The sequence below is a fragment of the Syzygium oleosum genome, unplaced genomic scaffold, assembly GCF_021117445.2.
Source record: "Syzygium oleosum isolate NSW1041296 unplaced genomic scaffold, Sole_v2.1 Sole_v2.04, whole genome shotgun sequence".
In the NCBI taxonomy this organism is placed as follows: domain Eukaryota; kingdom Viridiplantae; phylum Streptophyta; class Magnoliopsida; order Myrtales; family Myrtaceae; genus Syzygium; species Syzygium oleosum.
This window is the reverse complement of record NW_026607488.1, coordinates 8,822,499-8,836,191: the sequence shown is the minus strand read 5'-3', so window position 1 is coordinate 8,836,191 and position 13,693 is coordinate 8,822,499. Positions and strand designations below refer to the sequence as shown.

The 13,693-nt window shown below is 41.7% G+C and overlaps 2 protein-coding genes across 7 annotated transcripts; one reads left to right on the top strand and one right to left on the bottom strand.

Moving 5' to 3' along the window:
• Positions 1-2,992: 2,992 nt before the first annotated feature.
• LOC115679549 (uncharacterized) lies at positions 2,993-5,464 on the bottom strand. Of its 2 annotated transcripts, none has more exons than XM_030603167.2 (3): positions 5,238-5,464; positions 3,581-4,985; positions 2,993-3,416 (listed from the first exon to the last, which is right to left on the bottom strand). In XM_030603167.2, exons 2-3 carry the CDS (start codon positions 4,943-4,945, stop codon positions 3,393-3,395), a joined length of 1,389 nt encoding a protein of 462 aa, XP_030459027.1. In that variant the 5' UTR covers positions 4,946-4,985; positions 5,238-5,464; the 3' UTR covers positions 2,993-3,392. The 2 variants fall into 2 exon arrangements, with proteins under 2 accessions (XP_030459027.1, XP_056166502.1); XM_056310527.1 differs by having other exon boundaries at positions 3,581-4,963.
• A 2,836-nt stretch (positions 5,465-8,300) lies between these two features.
• Positions 8,301-12,973, top strand: LOC115679529 (polyubiquitin). Of its 5 annotated transcripts, none has more exons than XM_030603134.2 (5): positions 8,301-8,439; positions 8,597-8,714; positions 10,809-10,994; positions 11,144-11,183; positions 12,674-12,973. In XM_030603134.2, the coding sequence occupies exons 2-5, from the start codon at positions 8,712-8,714 to the stop codon at positions 12,754-12,756; spliced, it is 312 nt and encodes a 103-aa protein (XP_030458994.1). In that variant the 5' UTR covers positions 8,301-8,439; positions 8,597-8,711; the 3' UTR covers positions 12,757-12,973. The 5 variants fall into 5 exon arrangements, with proteins under 5 accessions (XP_030458994.1, XP_056166936.1, XP_056166935.1 ...); XM_056310961.1 differs by having other exon boundaries at positions 10,797-10,994; XM_056310960.1 differs by lacking the exon at positions 8,301-8,439 and having other exon boundaries at positions 8,454-8,714; positions 10,797-10,994.
• The last annotated feature ends 720 nt before the right edge of the window (positions 12,974-13,693 follow it).

Here is a 13,693-nt window from a genome sequence, read left to right as displayed (position 1 = left end):
CACCCAAACCCAACCCAAATAATAAACCAACCCAAACAATAACCAAAACCCTTGAGATCCCTCCTCCTCCTAGGACCCTGCCGCCGACTTCTTCTTCCTCGGGTTCTACCGCGCCGTCGCTGCCGGCAACATCACCCTCAGCGGCATCGCCAAGATCGACGGCCGCGGCGTCCTCAAGCTCACCAACGAGATGACCTATTTCTACCCTAGCCAGGCGACGGAGGATTTCATCCTTCTGCCGGAGACCACGCCGTCCAACCAGATCCGCGGCCATCGCGCCGCCGCCTCCGGAAATACCGCATCATCCCCGAGTTCTGCGCGGCGAAATCATCGACCGGCGACAACAACGCTGCCGCCGCCGTCTCTGTCCCTGGGAACTACCACCGCAAGCGGTCCAGAGACGCCATCGGCGACGACCTCTTGAGCGGCGATCGCTTCTCGGCGACTCACGATCCTCGCAAGATGACCAAGGCATCGCTGTCTCGGGGGAACGAATCAAGATGACCAAGGCGGCGGGACCGTCCTTAATCGGAGTCTTGAAATACAAGTCTACAATGTAATTTGAGTTATCTGTCACGTGAGGCTTCCCGTCTTCACTCAACCGTAGCTTTGCCTCACACCCTTCTTCATTGAACAACTCTTGAAGTCTCACCTATCAACATCAGAATTCCCAAATTGATCAGCTTCTCGCAACATCAAGAACTGAATAGTATCACGATGAACCCTGCTTTTCAGGAGCAAAATCCTCTGTCGATTTCAGTCTAAACTACAATTAACACAGAATTTCTATTCAAAAGCATTCTGAATACTTAAAAGGGTCTTGCTTTTGTGTGTTCAGTTTGACAAGTAACCAAAACTAGGGGTGTCAAAAGTACCCGCTCAAACATGACCCGACCCGAACCGACCCGACCCGACCCCGACCCGATTGTGCGGCTATATCATATTTGGGTCTTGTTTCGGATCGGGCCAAGCACATATATTCATTGTTTCGGATCGGGTCGGGTATCATGAAAACCCGACCCAACCCGTTGACACCCCTAATCATACTTGAGGGCACAGCTGAAGGGAATTGTTTAGAGTGAGAAGCCTTCGAAATGTTCTATTAATCAAATGAAAATATTTGGTACAAACGAGAGGAATAGCTCCTCTATTTATACAAGAGTCCATCTAATTACAACCATTGATTTCTATGTGATTTAATGGTAGATGATGCCAATCATCATCTAATCGATCCGACGGTAGAGATTCACTTAATTTAACGATGGAGGATATTGATCCTTATCACATTGATCCCATGATCCCACGATGGAGATTGAATCTATTCAACGATTGAGGGCATCAATCCTTGTTAAACAAATGCGATGATAGAGATCGAATGCCCTTTAATAATCTAACGGTTCTAAGGAATGTGGTGATCACGTGCCGAACTTTTGTCTGTGACACGGGGCGGTGGTTGGGGTTGTGGTAGCCAGCATTCAACAGGCTGACCGGCGGAACTACTGTTGTAACAAGTGTGGTTCGCGGCCAAGTATGCTCTGGTTGGTGGCAGGTTACGAATGCACAAACTTGGACGAGTTCGTGCCGCGGCGGCTCGTGAAGGTGCATCCAGCCCGAAACTAGATTGATGTCCGCATCAATGTGGCCACATGGTTTCAGGAGTCAGAGCTAGTTGGTCGCAGATCGCAGCGGTGGTTGCCTCGACCGGCCGTCGTATCGAAGGCTGGTTATAGGTGACTTCATTTTCTACAGGCTAACGGTAAGTTTGAAATTCTACCGTGACTTTACTCGTTTTCCTTAACTTTGCTTGATCTTGAATCTTACTTCTACGATACGTTCGGAAGGAGATGACAGTAAAGTAGTAGGAAAATTGTACAAAATTTCTAATTCTCTATCTTATCTGACTTAAGCATGGGATAATCCTCCTAAAGGGAAGCCTGGAAGGACCTCCTCTCTTCGTGGTGCGCAGAACTGTCCGACCCGAAGACACTCGACCCGCAAGGACCAGGCTCGGATCGCACATCATCAATTATTCATGTCGAACCATATCCGTTCACGGTTGCGATGGATGGATTTTTAAAGCAGCTTGCATTGCAAAATTTGGCAAAAGCTAAGATGAATAAATGGCGAAACTGCCGTGACCTGGACACTGAAGTATGTTGGAAAGAACACTGAGAGGGCTTATATCTGAGAACTGCCAAAAGTCCACATGCTTTCCGGTATCCTTCAGAAGTTCTTTTGAAGCAGAGGAACTGTTATCTGCATTTATCTTGATCTTGAAGCCCACTGGCTTTTACATTCAATTGTATTATTCAAGTTTCGACAGAGAAACAAAAGGCTCAGGACTCACCAGACCCGAGCAAGCCCGGTTGAGCACCGTTCCGCCATATAAATATTGACATTCTTAGGCAATATACATATTCTTTTCAAGTCAAATAAGACCCAATGAAGAATCCTAGCTCACCAACGCTGTCCTCGGAGTTTCCTGTATAGTTTAAAGTCTGACGGATGTATGTACAGGTAAGTGTTGCATCATGCACCCGATTATAATCTGTCTTCTATTTGGCCTACGTAAAACTTAGTTACGCGATGTTGATCGGTCTATGAATCCCTCAACATAAAACATCATCCTGTAACATGCTATTATAAGAGTGTCGCAACAGCAATTTCGAGTTAATAAACAATGAACTACTTATACTAGATGAACATACGTTTTTTTCTACACTTGCTTGGGTAGCTTAATGATTTTAATCCCCCTTGTCTGCAGAACTCTCATTTTAATTGGACAGATATACCTTCAATGTCACTTGAATGATCTAAAGCCTCAGTGGTCTGCTGCTTCTATGAATCATCAATCAGTTCCTTTTGACAGATGTCATAGAACTGGCTGGAGAATCAGATAGAACTTCACAGTTGGGCATTGACATGAGGCTGTTTCACATCCTAATCCTAATAATATCCTGGATGAGCATTTAGCTTGCAGACGAAGAAGATAAAGAGAAAAAGGGCACGAATTTAAAGCGCAATGGGCAATCAAAAGGCTCCTCGACAATGATTTCGAGCTCAAACATTGCAACTACATCAAAGACCCACATGAAAACCAATATACACTCTCATCTCAATTGTGAAGACACGGAGCATTTCCGTCATTCACAACGCACAAACAGGAGCATGAAAAGCACATTATCCTCACAAAAGCGAATCATCTGTCTCCCATGTGTCGATTAACAGATTCCAAAGTGAATATTTCGATTCTGTACATCATCAATCGGAATAAAAGTCAAGAGACTAATCTTTCCTTCATACCAACCTGGGAAGAGAGGCAAGACGATAGTCCGTCAAAAGCACATTCCAAAACCAAATTTGAGGAGCTATTGCCATAATTTCTTGCTTGATTAGAGCCAGAAGTGCAACATAGCCTGCCAAAAGAAACATATAGTTTATGATTCTGAGTCATGATGAGCAGAAGATCTGTCTGAAAGCTACTATTAAATCAAAGCTAAAGCAAGGCTAAAACCAACTTTGGATGCAGGTTTACAAATGGAAACATGCATAGATAAAGAAAAGTAAGAGAGGCCCGTACTTCCTTTAGGCTGAGAAGGGGCAAGTCGTAAAGTTGAGTGTCTTTCCTTTTGTTCTCACGCCTCATCTCACGCTGTATTGAATTCAGTTGTTCTCGTATCTCCTTCAGTAAGTTCATTTCCTCTTCATTTTCATGGACGATTTCTCGGCTTCTAGCATTCCTCTCTGTCTCGAGCCGTTCGATTCTTTCACTCAGCTGTTGAAACTCAGACCGATGTTTGGGTACCCTGGCTTTGTGGGCTTCCTGGAACCCATCACAGTCAGCACTCATCTTCCCTCTCAGTGTAGAGTTAGATGGCATCTTGTCATGGTTCAACGAAGGCAGCATTTTCATTATCCAGTCAGTTTGGTCAGTGACTAAATCCGGCTTCCCGAGCCTATTTTCGCCTTCAGATTCCTGCTCACTCCATTCTTTTACCTGAACATCATGACTTTTACAGCTCTCATCACTCTGCGGTACTTCAAAAATATCTTGAATACTTGTCGAACAAGCAGAGTTCTCAACCACTTCCGCCGTGTAGAGATTTTCACAATGGTTCATTTGATCAGACTTCGCATTGTCCCATTCACTCTTTGTATAGCATGGCGGTGCACTCACACGAGAAACAATGGCACAGGACCTAGACACGCCGATAGAGTAGTCATCATTATCTTGACCAATGTCCCTACATTCCGACATTTCATTCACACGATCCCCTAATCTTCTGATCTGCTCCCAAATTGGACTGAAATCCTCATTCAACGAATATTCCGATTTTCTCTCGAAATTCAAGCTCTCGCCTGTACCTTCCAGATCTGGATTCTCATCGACTATTCTCGAAACCACATCTAGATTAGGGAAAACAGGCTTTTGTCTTTTGATGACGCCTTTCTTTGGCATAGGATCCTTCAAGCAACCTGGAGGCAAAGAGCTCAGTCTCCTCACACCGCCATTCAACCCCTTCCCACCATTGGAGACATCTCCTCTTTGCATAAACAGATTATCCAGAAATCTACTTTCACTGGGTCCGAAATCAGCGTAACCCATGCCCAAAAGCTTATACCGATAAGTTTGGACTTGGAACTCAAGCGAAGCGATCTCCATCTCTTTCTGGTAAATAACATCCTCAAACACCTCCAGGGACAGGTCCGCATGACACATCTTCTCCTCGGCCATTCTCTTGTACTGATCGGCCTCCATCTTGACGGCCGCCTTTTCGCCCTGCAAGCGCAGTATCATCGATAAGGCTTCACTAGCCGCAGTAGCGGATGCTTCCCTCTCTTCATCCAATTCATTGTAGAGCTTCTGCAGGAGTTGCTGCTGAGCAAAGAGTGCTTCTCTGAGAGCAGAACCATCCGTTTCGGAACAAGAGCCAATCTCGGCCATGTTTAATGCGTTTTCAGCCTGGAATCGAGCCAACCCGCCTCTGAATTCGATAGAAAAGAAGAGATTTTCTTACTCGAACTAACAAGAAACCAGTGTCACAGGCTCAGTGACCAATCCCTCAGCCTGTAAAAAGACTTTCAACTATGTCTATCTACGCAGAACTACAGACGGACGGAACCCGAAATTTGCAGACCAATTTTCAAAGAAAATCACGTGAAAAACAAGACAACCAACCGCAGCAAAGTCCCGAAACTGAGAAAATTCAATGACGAGGGTGGACCATATTTCATACCGTCTTCCTTTCGCGGAGAGCTCCCTCCCCAAGCACCGGCTTTCCGCGCAAACACCGCCTTTCTTTCAAAGGAACGCAGACGAAGACGCAACACCCACGACGCTCATCTCCTCCGAGAACCCGAGGAATCCAAGAAACGCGGCCAAGAACCGCCCGTTAGGCCTCGTACAGGAACAAAAAGAGGCGAAGGGCACCCAAGAAAGAAAAGGCAGAGAGCCTGCAGATGGGGGAAAGATGGCGGGCTAAAAGGTTGACAAGAAGAGACGGCGAAAAGGGATGGATTCGGACGTTGGAAGATTCAGTCTTGCACGCATTAAAGCAGAGCCCCCAAAGTGGTTGCTTTTTGTCAAGAACAAGAACAAAGAAGACCAAGAACAAGAACAAGAAGAAGAAGATGGAGAAGATGGAGAAGAAGGAGATAGAGATGGAGATGGAGAAAAGTACAGGGCCTTTGCTTTGATTGCAAAGCAGGTTTTGTCAATGGAGGGAGGAGGGAGGGGCTCACGACTCTGGCACTCCTCAGGAAACCAACTCACTTTCCTTTTCAAGAAACGGTATTGGCGCTGAGATATGGGGGAATAATAATAACAAAGAAAAAAAAGACCCAAAAAATTTTAAAAAAAAAGAAAGAGCATGAAAAATGGATTTTGTGGTTAAAATAATAATAATTTTTTTCTAATTAACTTGCTAGCCAATCTGGGTGATAATTGGATTCGTTATGATTAGTTAATACCCTCGCTCAATCGCCATCCGAAAAATGAATTTTGTTACTTATTGTTCGATGATTATGGTAAAAAAAATAAAAAAGTTCGGTTTTTTATGAACTTGTCATCGTATATGGATAATACTCAGATTCATTATAGTTAGTTAATACCTCGCCCAATCACCACCGTCCGAAAAAAATGGATTTTATTTAATTATTGTTTGAAGATTCCGGTAAAAGAAACAACTTGATTTTTTTATTAAGTTGGTATCCCACCTAAATAACGATCGAATTCATTACTATTAGTTAATACCTTGCTTATAAAGAACCGCCGAGAGACTCGAAGATTTCATTTCCATCGTGTCGATTGTTATCAACTCGCAATCCGATTCGGGTTATTAATGCTAGCGCCCTTGCTCGGGGGAATTGGTCGGCGCTTTGACTGGCGGTCTTAACCGAGCGATGACGACCGTCCGGAAATTCTTTTGAGGAACCGAAGATTTTTCCATTTTCGATCGGTGTTTTTTTCATTTTGTCGAAAATGAACGCATTGGGAATTTCGTAATTTATGGAAAAAAAAGAAGAAGAAGCTAATTTGTTCATTTCCAGGTGAAATAAACCTGGCTTGATAAGAGCAAATTCAAGATTCCAATGGGCGATAAAATCCGAAAGGAATAAACCCTCTTTCTTGGTCTAATTTTGGAACATTTATCCTTTTTATCTGAGTTTTCCATCAGCGCTGGCATTGTCGTAATTAGCGTCCCTAAATCCCATGATTAACAACAACCAAAATTTTAATTACAGTTGGCCGCCGCCGCCGCCGCCCCCCTTTGCTCTTTCCCTCTTTTCGGATGGGCCTCGCGAGTTAATCCGATAAAAAATAAGGGGATAATGATACAAATGATCCCTAAAATTCGATTCAATATACAATATGTTCATCGAATTTTTGATTTGTTCAACGTGATCCATGAACTTTAGCTCAATGTGCAATGTGGCCCCTGAACTTTCAATTTTTTCGATACGGTCCTTAAACTTTTGATATATATTCAACTCAGACCTTGAACCATACGAAAATGTTAAATATTGACATTCCATTAATCCAAGTTCAGGGACAATCAAAGACTAAACTGAATATGTACCAGAAGCCCGATAATCACATTGAACGAATTGAAAATTCAAGGATCACACTGGGATCATTTTCCCCTAAAAATAAGTAAAATCGCGGCACGGGGCACGCGTGGCCCCCACACGTGCCTCTCTGTCGCCGCGAGGAGCGTCCTATCCATCATTTTGATTCCTCCTCCTCCACTCTTGTGTTTTTTTCTTTTTCTTTTTTCCGGCTTTTTCGTTTTTTTTTTGTGTGGGTCATATCTTTTTTTTCCGACTTTAAAAAGCAGTTATTATTACAAGCGCTTCCAACGGCTACTGATGGGGTCGCCCCCCGCGTGCGGAGCGGGGCCCACCCGCCGACCCGACCCTGGGTGGATCCGAAGAAAGTTCGGCGTGAGGAACGTGGCGGTCAACGAGCCAAATTGTCAACTGCGCTATGTTGATAAAATAAATTAGCAAACATACTTTTTTTTTTTTTTAAATTTAAAGAAACTTATTGAGGAAATAATCAGACTCGGTAAGAATTGGAAAACAAAAATTTCCGCCGAGGGCAATGATAGAATGAGTCGCAACAAATTAAAAAAAAAATTAATCTAAACAATTAGTTATTGGGTTTAATATCGATATTTATTCGTTTTCAATTTTACAAAAGTGTGATATTTCAATGTTCATTCTTTTTACCGCGATTTCGATTTGATGAGCTTAACGAAACACACGGACCGTAATGAAAGTTTTGGGTGAAGTTTTAAGGAAAAGCATTCGGGCCTATTTATTTTGTCTTTCTTTTAAAGTAAAAATGTTACTCATCTTTCCCGCCAAAATCTTAAAATGCCGATTCTCCGGAAAAGTTATGGTACCGTACGTTATTGCATATGTTATTATTTATTTGTTTCGAATTATCCAAGTTTAATCTATAATAATCTGCTAGCTGAGTTCGAGAGCCTGACCATTTGTACCGGCTCGGCTCGCCGAGCAAACATCACCGGTCGGAAACTCAACCTGACCACTCGATCCGGACCGAAACGGGTTGACCCGCATACACCATGTTGAAGTCGAACCGCCATGTACTATGGACCAAAAATAATAATAAATAAAGAGGAGAAAAACATCCGCTAATCTTCAGCTTCTGCCACGTGGCCCCTACATTTTGGGCTTAAAAATTTGGGCCACCGATTGGGCCTTGGGCCTTTCTCCCTCGTCCAAAGCCCATCGGCTGGCTTTTCCCCTGCGACATCGAGAAATCCCAAGATCCTTCAAGCTGTCCACGGCAATGGCGTGTCCATATATACACAAGCGGGACGACCGACCGGTCTGCTCCTAATTCCTCGTTCAGTGGGCAACCCAGTGTCTCGTACTTCCGCAGCACTCAATGATATGAAGTCCTTCTAGGTAATGCACGCGTTACCCATTTGCTAGATCGCTTCGAGGGCTTCGAATTTCGCTTCTTTTTCTGTTCTTCGGGATCTTTCGTCGTTCTTGGTTTCTTTCGCCAGGAAGAGAAAAGAAAAAACGAGTGGAATTCAATACGGTGAATTCGTTGATGCAGAGATGTTCGCTTTGGGCATCTGGGTTCTCGTGTGATTGTGCAGAAGTTCGGAGGCTAGAGTACGTTGCGTTCGTGGAAAGTGATCGCCCGATTGCTTTTGTGGGGCGGTGCAAAAATGGTACGCCTCCAGTTCTGATGTCTCCTAGTCGGGAATTCGTGTGAATTGTTTGATTGCAGAGTTTCTGGTTTTGTGCCTGTGATGTTTGAGTTGTTTCTGGGCCTGGGTTCATGCGCACTGAATGGGGTTGGTGTCTTCTAGCATGTGACGTGGATCCTGTAATTTCAGTTCTTTTTTTAATAATAATAACGAAAATTGAAGTTCAGCAGCATTGCTTTAACTTACATTTTTTAGAATATTACGAATTCCTATAATATTGTGCTTGGTTCATTAATAGTTGAACATGTCCTCCAGCCTCCTCGGTTGCCTTAATAGCTTAAAAACCCTCAGGAGCCATGGTTAGTTCTTCTTGTTTTAAAGTTTGTTTACTTCGTTCCTCGCTATTTATTTTCGCTGGATCTGCTGTTTTTGTTAGGACAGAGTTTGGCGGCTCAAAAGCTGAGAATATGGAGTTCATTGTGAATTGCATTTGTGGATGAATCTGAATTTGGTTGAAGTTGCGGAGTTCTGTCCATAAAACTGTTTGGGCCAGATGGGTATTCCCAAGTGAATTGATTCTTGTTGTTGTGCTGCATTCTTTTCGACAAACGATTAAGTTTGTTATTTCATTATGTCAAGAGCTTATCGTGTCAAATTAGATCCTTGAAAGGAAAAACTGTCTCTTATTATGCATAGGACAACAGAGTAAGCTCGTGTCAAATTAGATCCTTGAAAGGAAAAACTGTCTCTTATTATGCATAGGACAACAGAGTCAATGCAAATCGGCTGGACTTTGGCAGTTGTCTGTCAAATTATCTTCTATAGTCTCTTGAGGGAGGTAAAAAGCATTCCTGGAAAGAACAGAGTCAATGCAAAATGGCTGGAATTTGGCAGTTATCTATCGGAGTAGTATATCAGGATTTTTTGTTGAGTTTTACAAAACTTTGTTCTTCCAAAAACATACGAAATCTGTTCTTGTGAAAGAACAATTGCTGGAGTGTTGATGTCTTGAGGGAAATAGAGAGAAACTCATAAAAGTTGAGCCGGGGAACATGTTTCAAAGTATCAATATTGTGCTAGGAACATCAACCACAGAGAGAAGCTTTTCAATTTGAGGGTTTTTATTTGAGTTGCTCAAAAGACAAAGTAGGTGAATTGTAAGTTCGGTAGAAAAGTTCAGCGATGTAGTGATAAGGATTGGAGATAGGGAAGTTTGAAAAAGTGAGCAATAATTGGAGAAACTGATATTGGCTTTTCTTAAGAGGCGAGCAATTTGGATAAAGTGGAAAAACATATTAGTGGAATTTGAAGAAGTGAGCAATAATGGAGAAACTGATATTGGTTTTCCATGTGATACAAGCAATATGAATGAAGTGGAAAAGCATATTACATTTTACGGTGAAATGGAACATAAATTTAAGGAGAAAAGTTGTAAGAACTCTACTGGCAACGAAGCTTAATGGCCTGTCATGTCGCACGGTGAGCAACAGTATATATGCAAAATGAGTTTTGCAAAAATGAGAATGCCTGCTTGATGTTTGGGCACTGGAAAAAAGACAGAGATCAGAAATTAGCATATTTGAGGGCAACTTTATGTGAGTGTGACCGAAATGGAAATGAGAGAAGCTCACATATGAGGTGGTATAAACACATTCATTGGTAGCCTCTCGATGCGCCAGGGGCGAAGTGTGTTCTGTGATGAGGATCCTGGTTACCGAAGGAGGACCTGAAAGGTTGTAAAAGGAAACTTCGAAGCAAAATCTTGAATTATTGGATCTTGTGCAATGGAGTAAGAATATTAGCCTTTCCTGCTTTTCACCTTATTGATGAGAAAAGAGGGTTATCCCGTACATGAGATCAGTCCAACTGACTTTGGAAGTAAATTTTTTTTAATGGTTTTAGATCTGTCAATTTTATGCGCAAAATTTACCATACACAGACTACTGTCTAATAAAAGGCATTTGGAGACTTTTTCCTCAAAAATCATAGTAAATTGCAATTGCTCTATACTTATATTCCACTGCCACGTATTTTGCTGTTTAGATTGCAACTTTTGATACCTTAACTGCCTTTTACTTTGGTTCTGCTCTGCTTACACTGTAGTCCATCATGCAGAGTATGTACATTCGTGTTAAGCGGAGTAAGACGACTTACTTTATCCAGTGTGAACCAACTGAGACAATCCTTAATATCAAGGAGAAACTGCAAAACCTCATAGACCAACCTGCTAATGATCAATGTCTGATCTTGGTAGGGACTGGGGAAGTGCTGGAGGATTCAAAGTCACTAGCAGATCAAAAGGTACTAATTCTTCGTGTCAGTTGTTTCACTCGTCATTGCATCATATGAGTTGATTTTATGCTTAGATAGTCCAAGTTTTTCATAGCTAGCAGTACTGGTGAAATGTTTCTTTCTTCAGGCATCTCACTTATTCGATGATGTCTATTCAGGTTGAAAACGATGCTGTGGTTGCACTGACCTTGAGGAAAGGTTGTTTCTTGTTCTTGATTTTCTCTTACTATATCAACTTGTATGTTCTCTACCCTGCTATTTTGCAGTTTATGATTTTTGCAGCGCAGCAGCTCCTTTTTTATTTTTGGCTTGGAGATTTAGTTAAGTTTTTGCATCCAAGTTCATTCTTTCTTTCAGTGAGTGTTAAACAAGTATAGTCTCACCAGACATAAAATCAGCACGGAGGTAATGTGAGACGTACTTAAAGCTTTTGGGGATGAGGCGAAGTCAACCCTAAGTTTTACTATGCGATATTGTAGTCTGTAATTTCTTTTAGCTCCTTTTAGATCAGCATTTATTGAGGAGGGTGCTGTACGGTTTATAAAGAAGGGAAACGAGTAATCACACTGGTTGATTTTTCCTTTCTGATGGTTGGTGTTGCACCAATATCATTTGATTTATAATCTTGTTTGTGAATTTATGCAACATGTCTCTAACAAAAGGACACAAATGCAAAGCATGGAAAAATGCTGTGAGCCGTATATTTAAGGCTTTAAAAGCAGTTAAACTGGAGAGTCAATCTCTTTAAACTGGAGAGTCAATCTCTCTGCTTCATAAGAAATGACGTGTCATTAATGCTGAATGTTAAGTCTCAGTTTGCTTAAGTCGGCATTTGAGCCTATGCAGTTTAATTCTGTCCTAATTTGCTTAGAGTATAACAGTATAAGTAAATGTCATGGACCCTTCTTGAATTTTTTTATCCCCTCTGCATGTTAAATCTGCAAATTTCTAGCAAACCTTTTTTTAACTTATTGAAGTTCAACCAGAATTCAAATCTTGACATAGTTCTCAGCGGTTTTGCGGACTGCATGACTGCCAAGATCTTGTCACCACTGGGCCTGTTCTTTAGGATTATCTGGAAAAAACAACACCGATTAAGGCTAATCTTTTATTTTCCTCTTTTTTTTATCGTTTTAATTTATCTATCTGTTTAGCACGGGTTATGCTGCTTACACTGGTTTGTCACCATCTTCAGACTATTCAGCTCTATCTAATTACAAATATTTTCTGACCACGTTTGTTTCATTCCTTCCTTTAATTTGAATTCATGATGTCATTGTCTTAGTAATTTGTGTTCCATTTGATGTTGTTTCATTTGAGTGCTTATATGATAAAGCCCTTCTGGAGCCCAATTGAAAACTTGTGACAATCTTGTTGTGTCAATGAATGGTAATCAATGGACTTCCAAATGAGGTGTCTGCAGGCTTCTTACTGATTTGTTGTCATGAGCACTTCTACTTAGGATGCGAGTTTTATCGAGCATAGCATGACTTGGTAGTTGTATAAGTATAACTGGTTGATATTTCGCTGGAAGCCTGGCTTATTTTAGTTTAACCTCCAGAATTACTTTGTTATTCTGTAATTATTGGCTGCTTCAGTCGAGTTTTGCTCCCTTCTTAACCGTGGATGCATTTCGGACAATGATTTTTTTACGTCATCACTTTGGTGACTCATCGTTTCGTGGGCAGATGACAATGAGTTTGAGGAAGTGAACATTGTTCAGCCGAATGACTTTTGCCAATCTCTCGACGGAGATGGAAGCAAATGGTGAATGCAGTGGACACTCTCTTCTCTAAGTGCTGTATCAAAGTTTCCTCACTCATATGAGGAATTGTGATAACTTATTTTGAAAAGAGGAGCATGCGCTTGAGAGACCGAGGGATTCATAAGACGGTGAAGAATTGTTTGAAAGTTCGACATTTATTTGCTCATCGGCATGTCAGATAATCGCCGGTGGATAATCTTTAGTTCATTGGAGTTTTTTATTACTCTGCTTTCTGTTGTGGATCGCACGAGTTCTGTTTGGAGAATGCATGCACCATTGATATCAGTTCACCTCAACCTCCTTTTTTTCACTATATGCCGGGAAAAGAAACTGATGACTCTGTTAGAAAATGAAATGAGCTCAGTCAATCTTAAAGTGACAGTGTTTTAAGGCTCAATGGCTATGGTGGAGGACTTGGAGGAATGCTTACTACGCTAAAGGATCTGAGAATGCTTTAGTCATTTGAAGAAAGGGTTTTGGCTCAAAGTATATTATTTAAAAGCATTTCTGTTTTTGAAACACAATCTCACAAGTCAGATAACTTTTCAAATGCATCGTGCCGATTTATTATCGATCAAGCTTGGCTAGACTATTGACTTGTTAGATTATTTGGTTCGAACATCTCAAAAATCCGGCGTCTACTATTCGCTCTATTGGTTTGCTCTTGTATATTCGAGCGAAACGCCCTTTTGGACATCCAAGTGAGTTAACCATTGTTTTGCACTCTTGTTTATAACCCTGTTCATTTTTGGTTCATGAGAACCAAACTATGACTAGATATTCCCTCTTTCAATTCGCTTGTTCAGTAGAGATTGGACGAATATTAAGGACAATCTGCCTTGACATGGTTGACATTTTGGAGTTGCTGATCATATATAAAGAGTTGCACATGGTACACACATCAACCAAAGATGATGCAGAAGACTTCTTCCATAGAAACCAA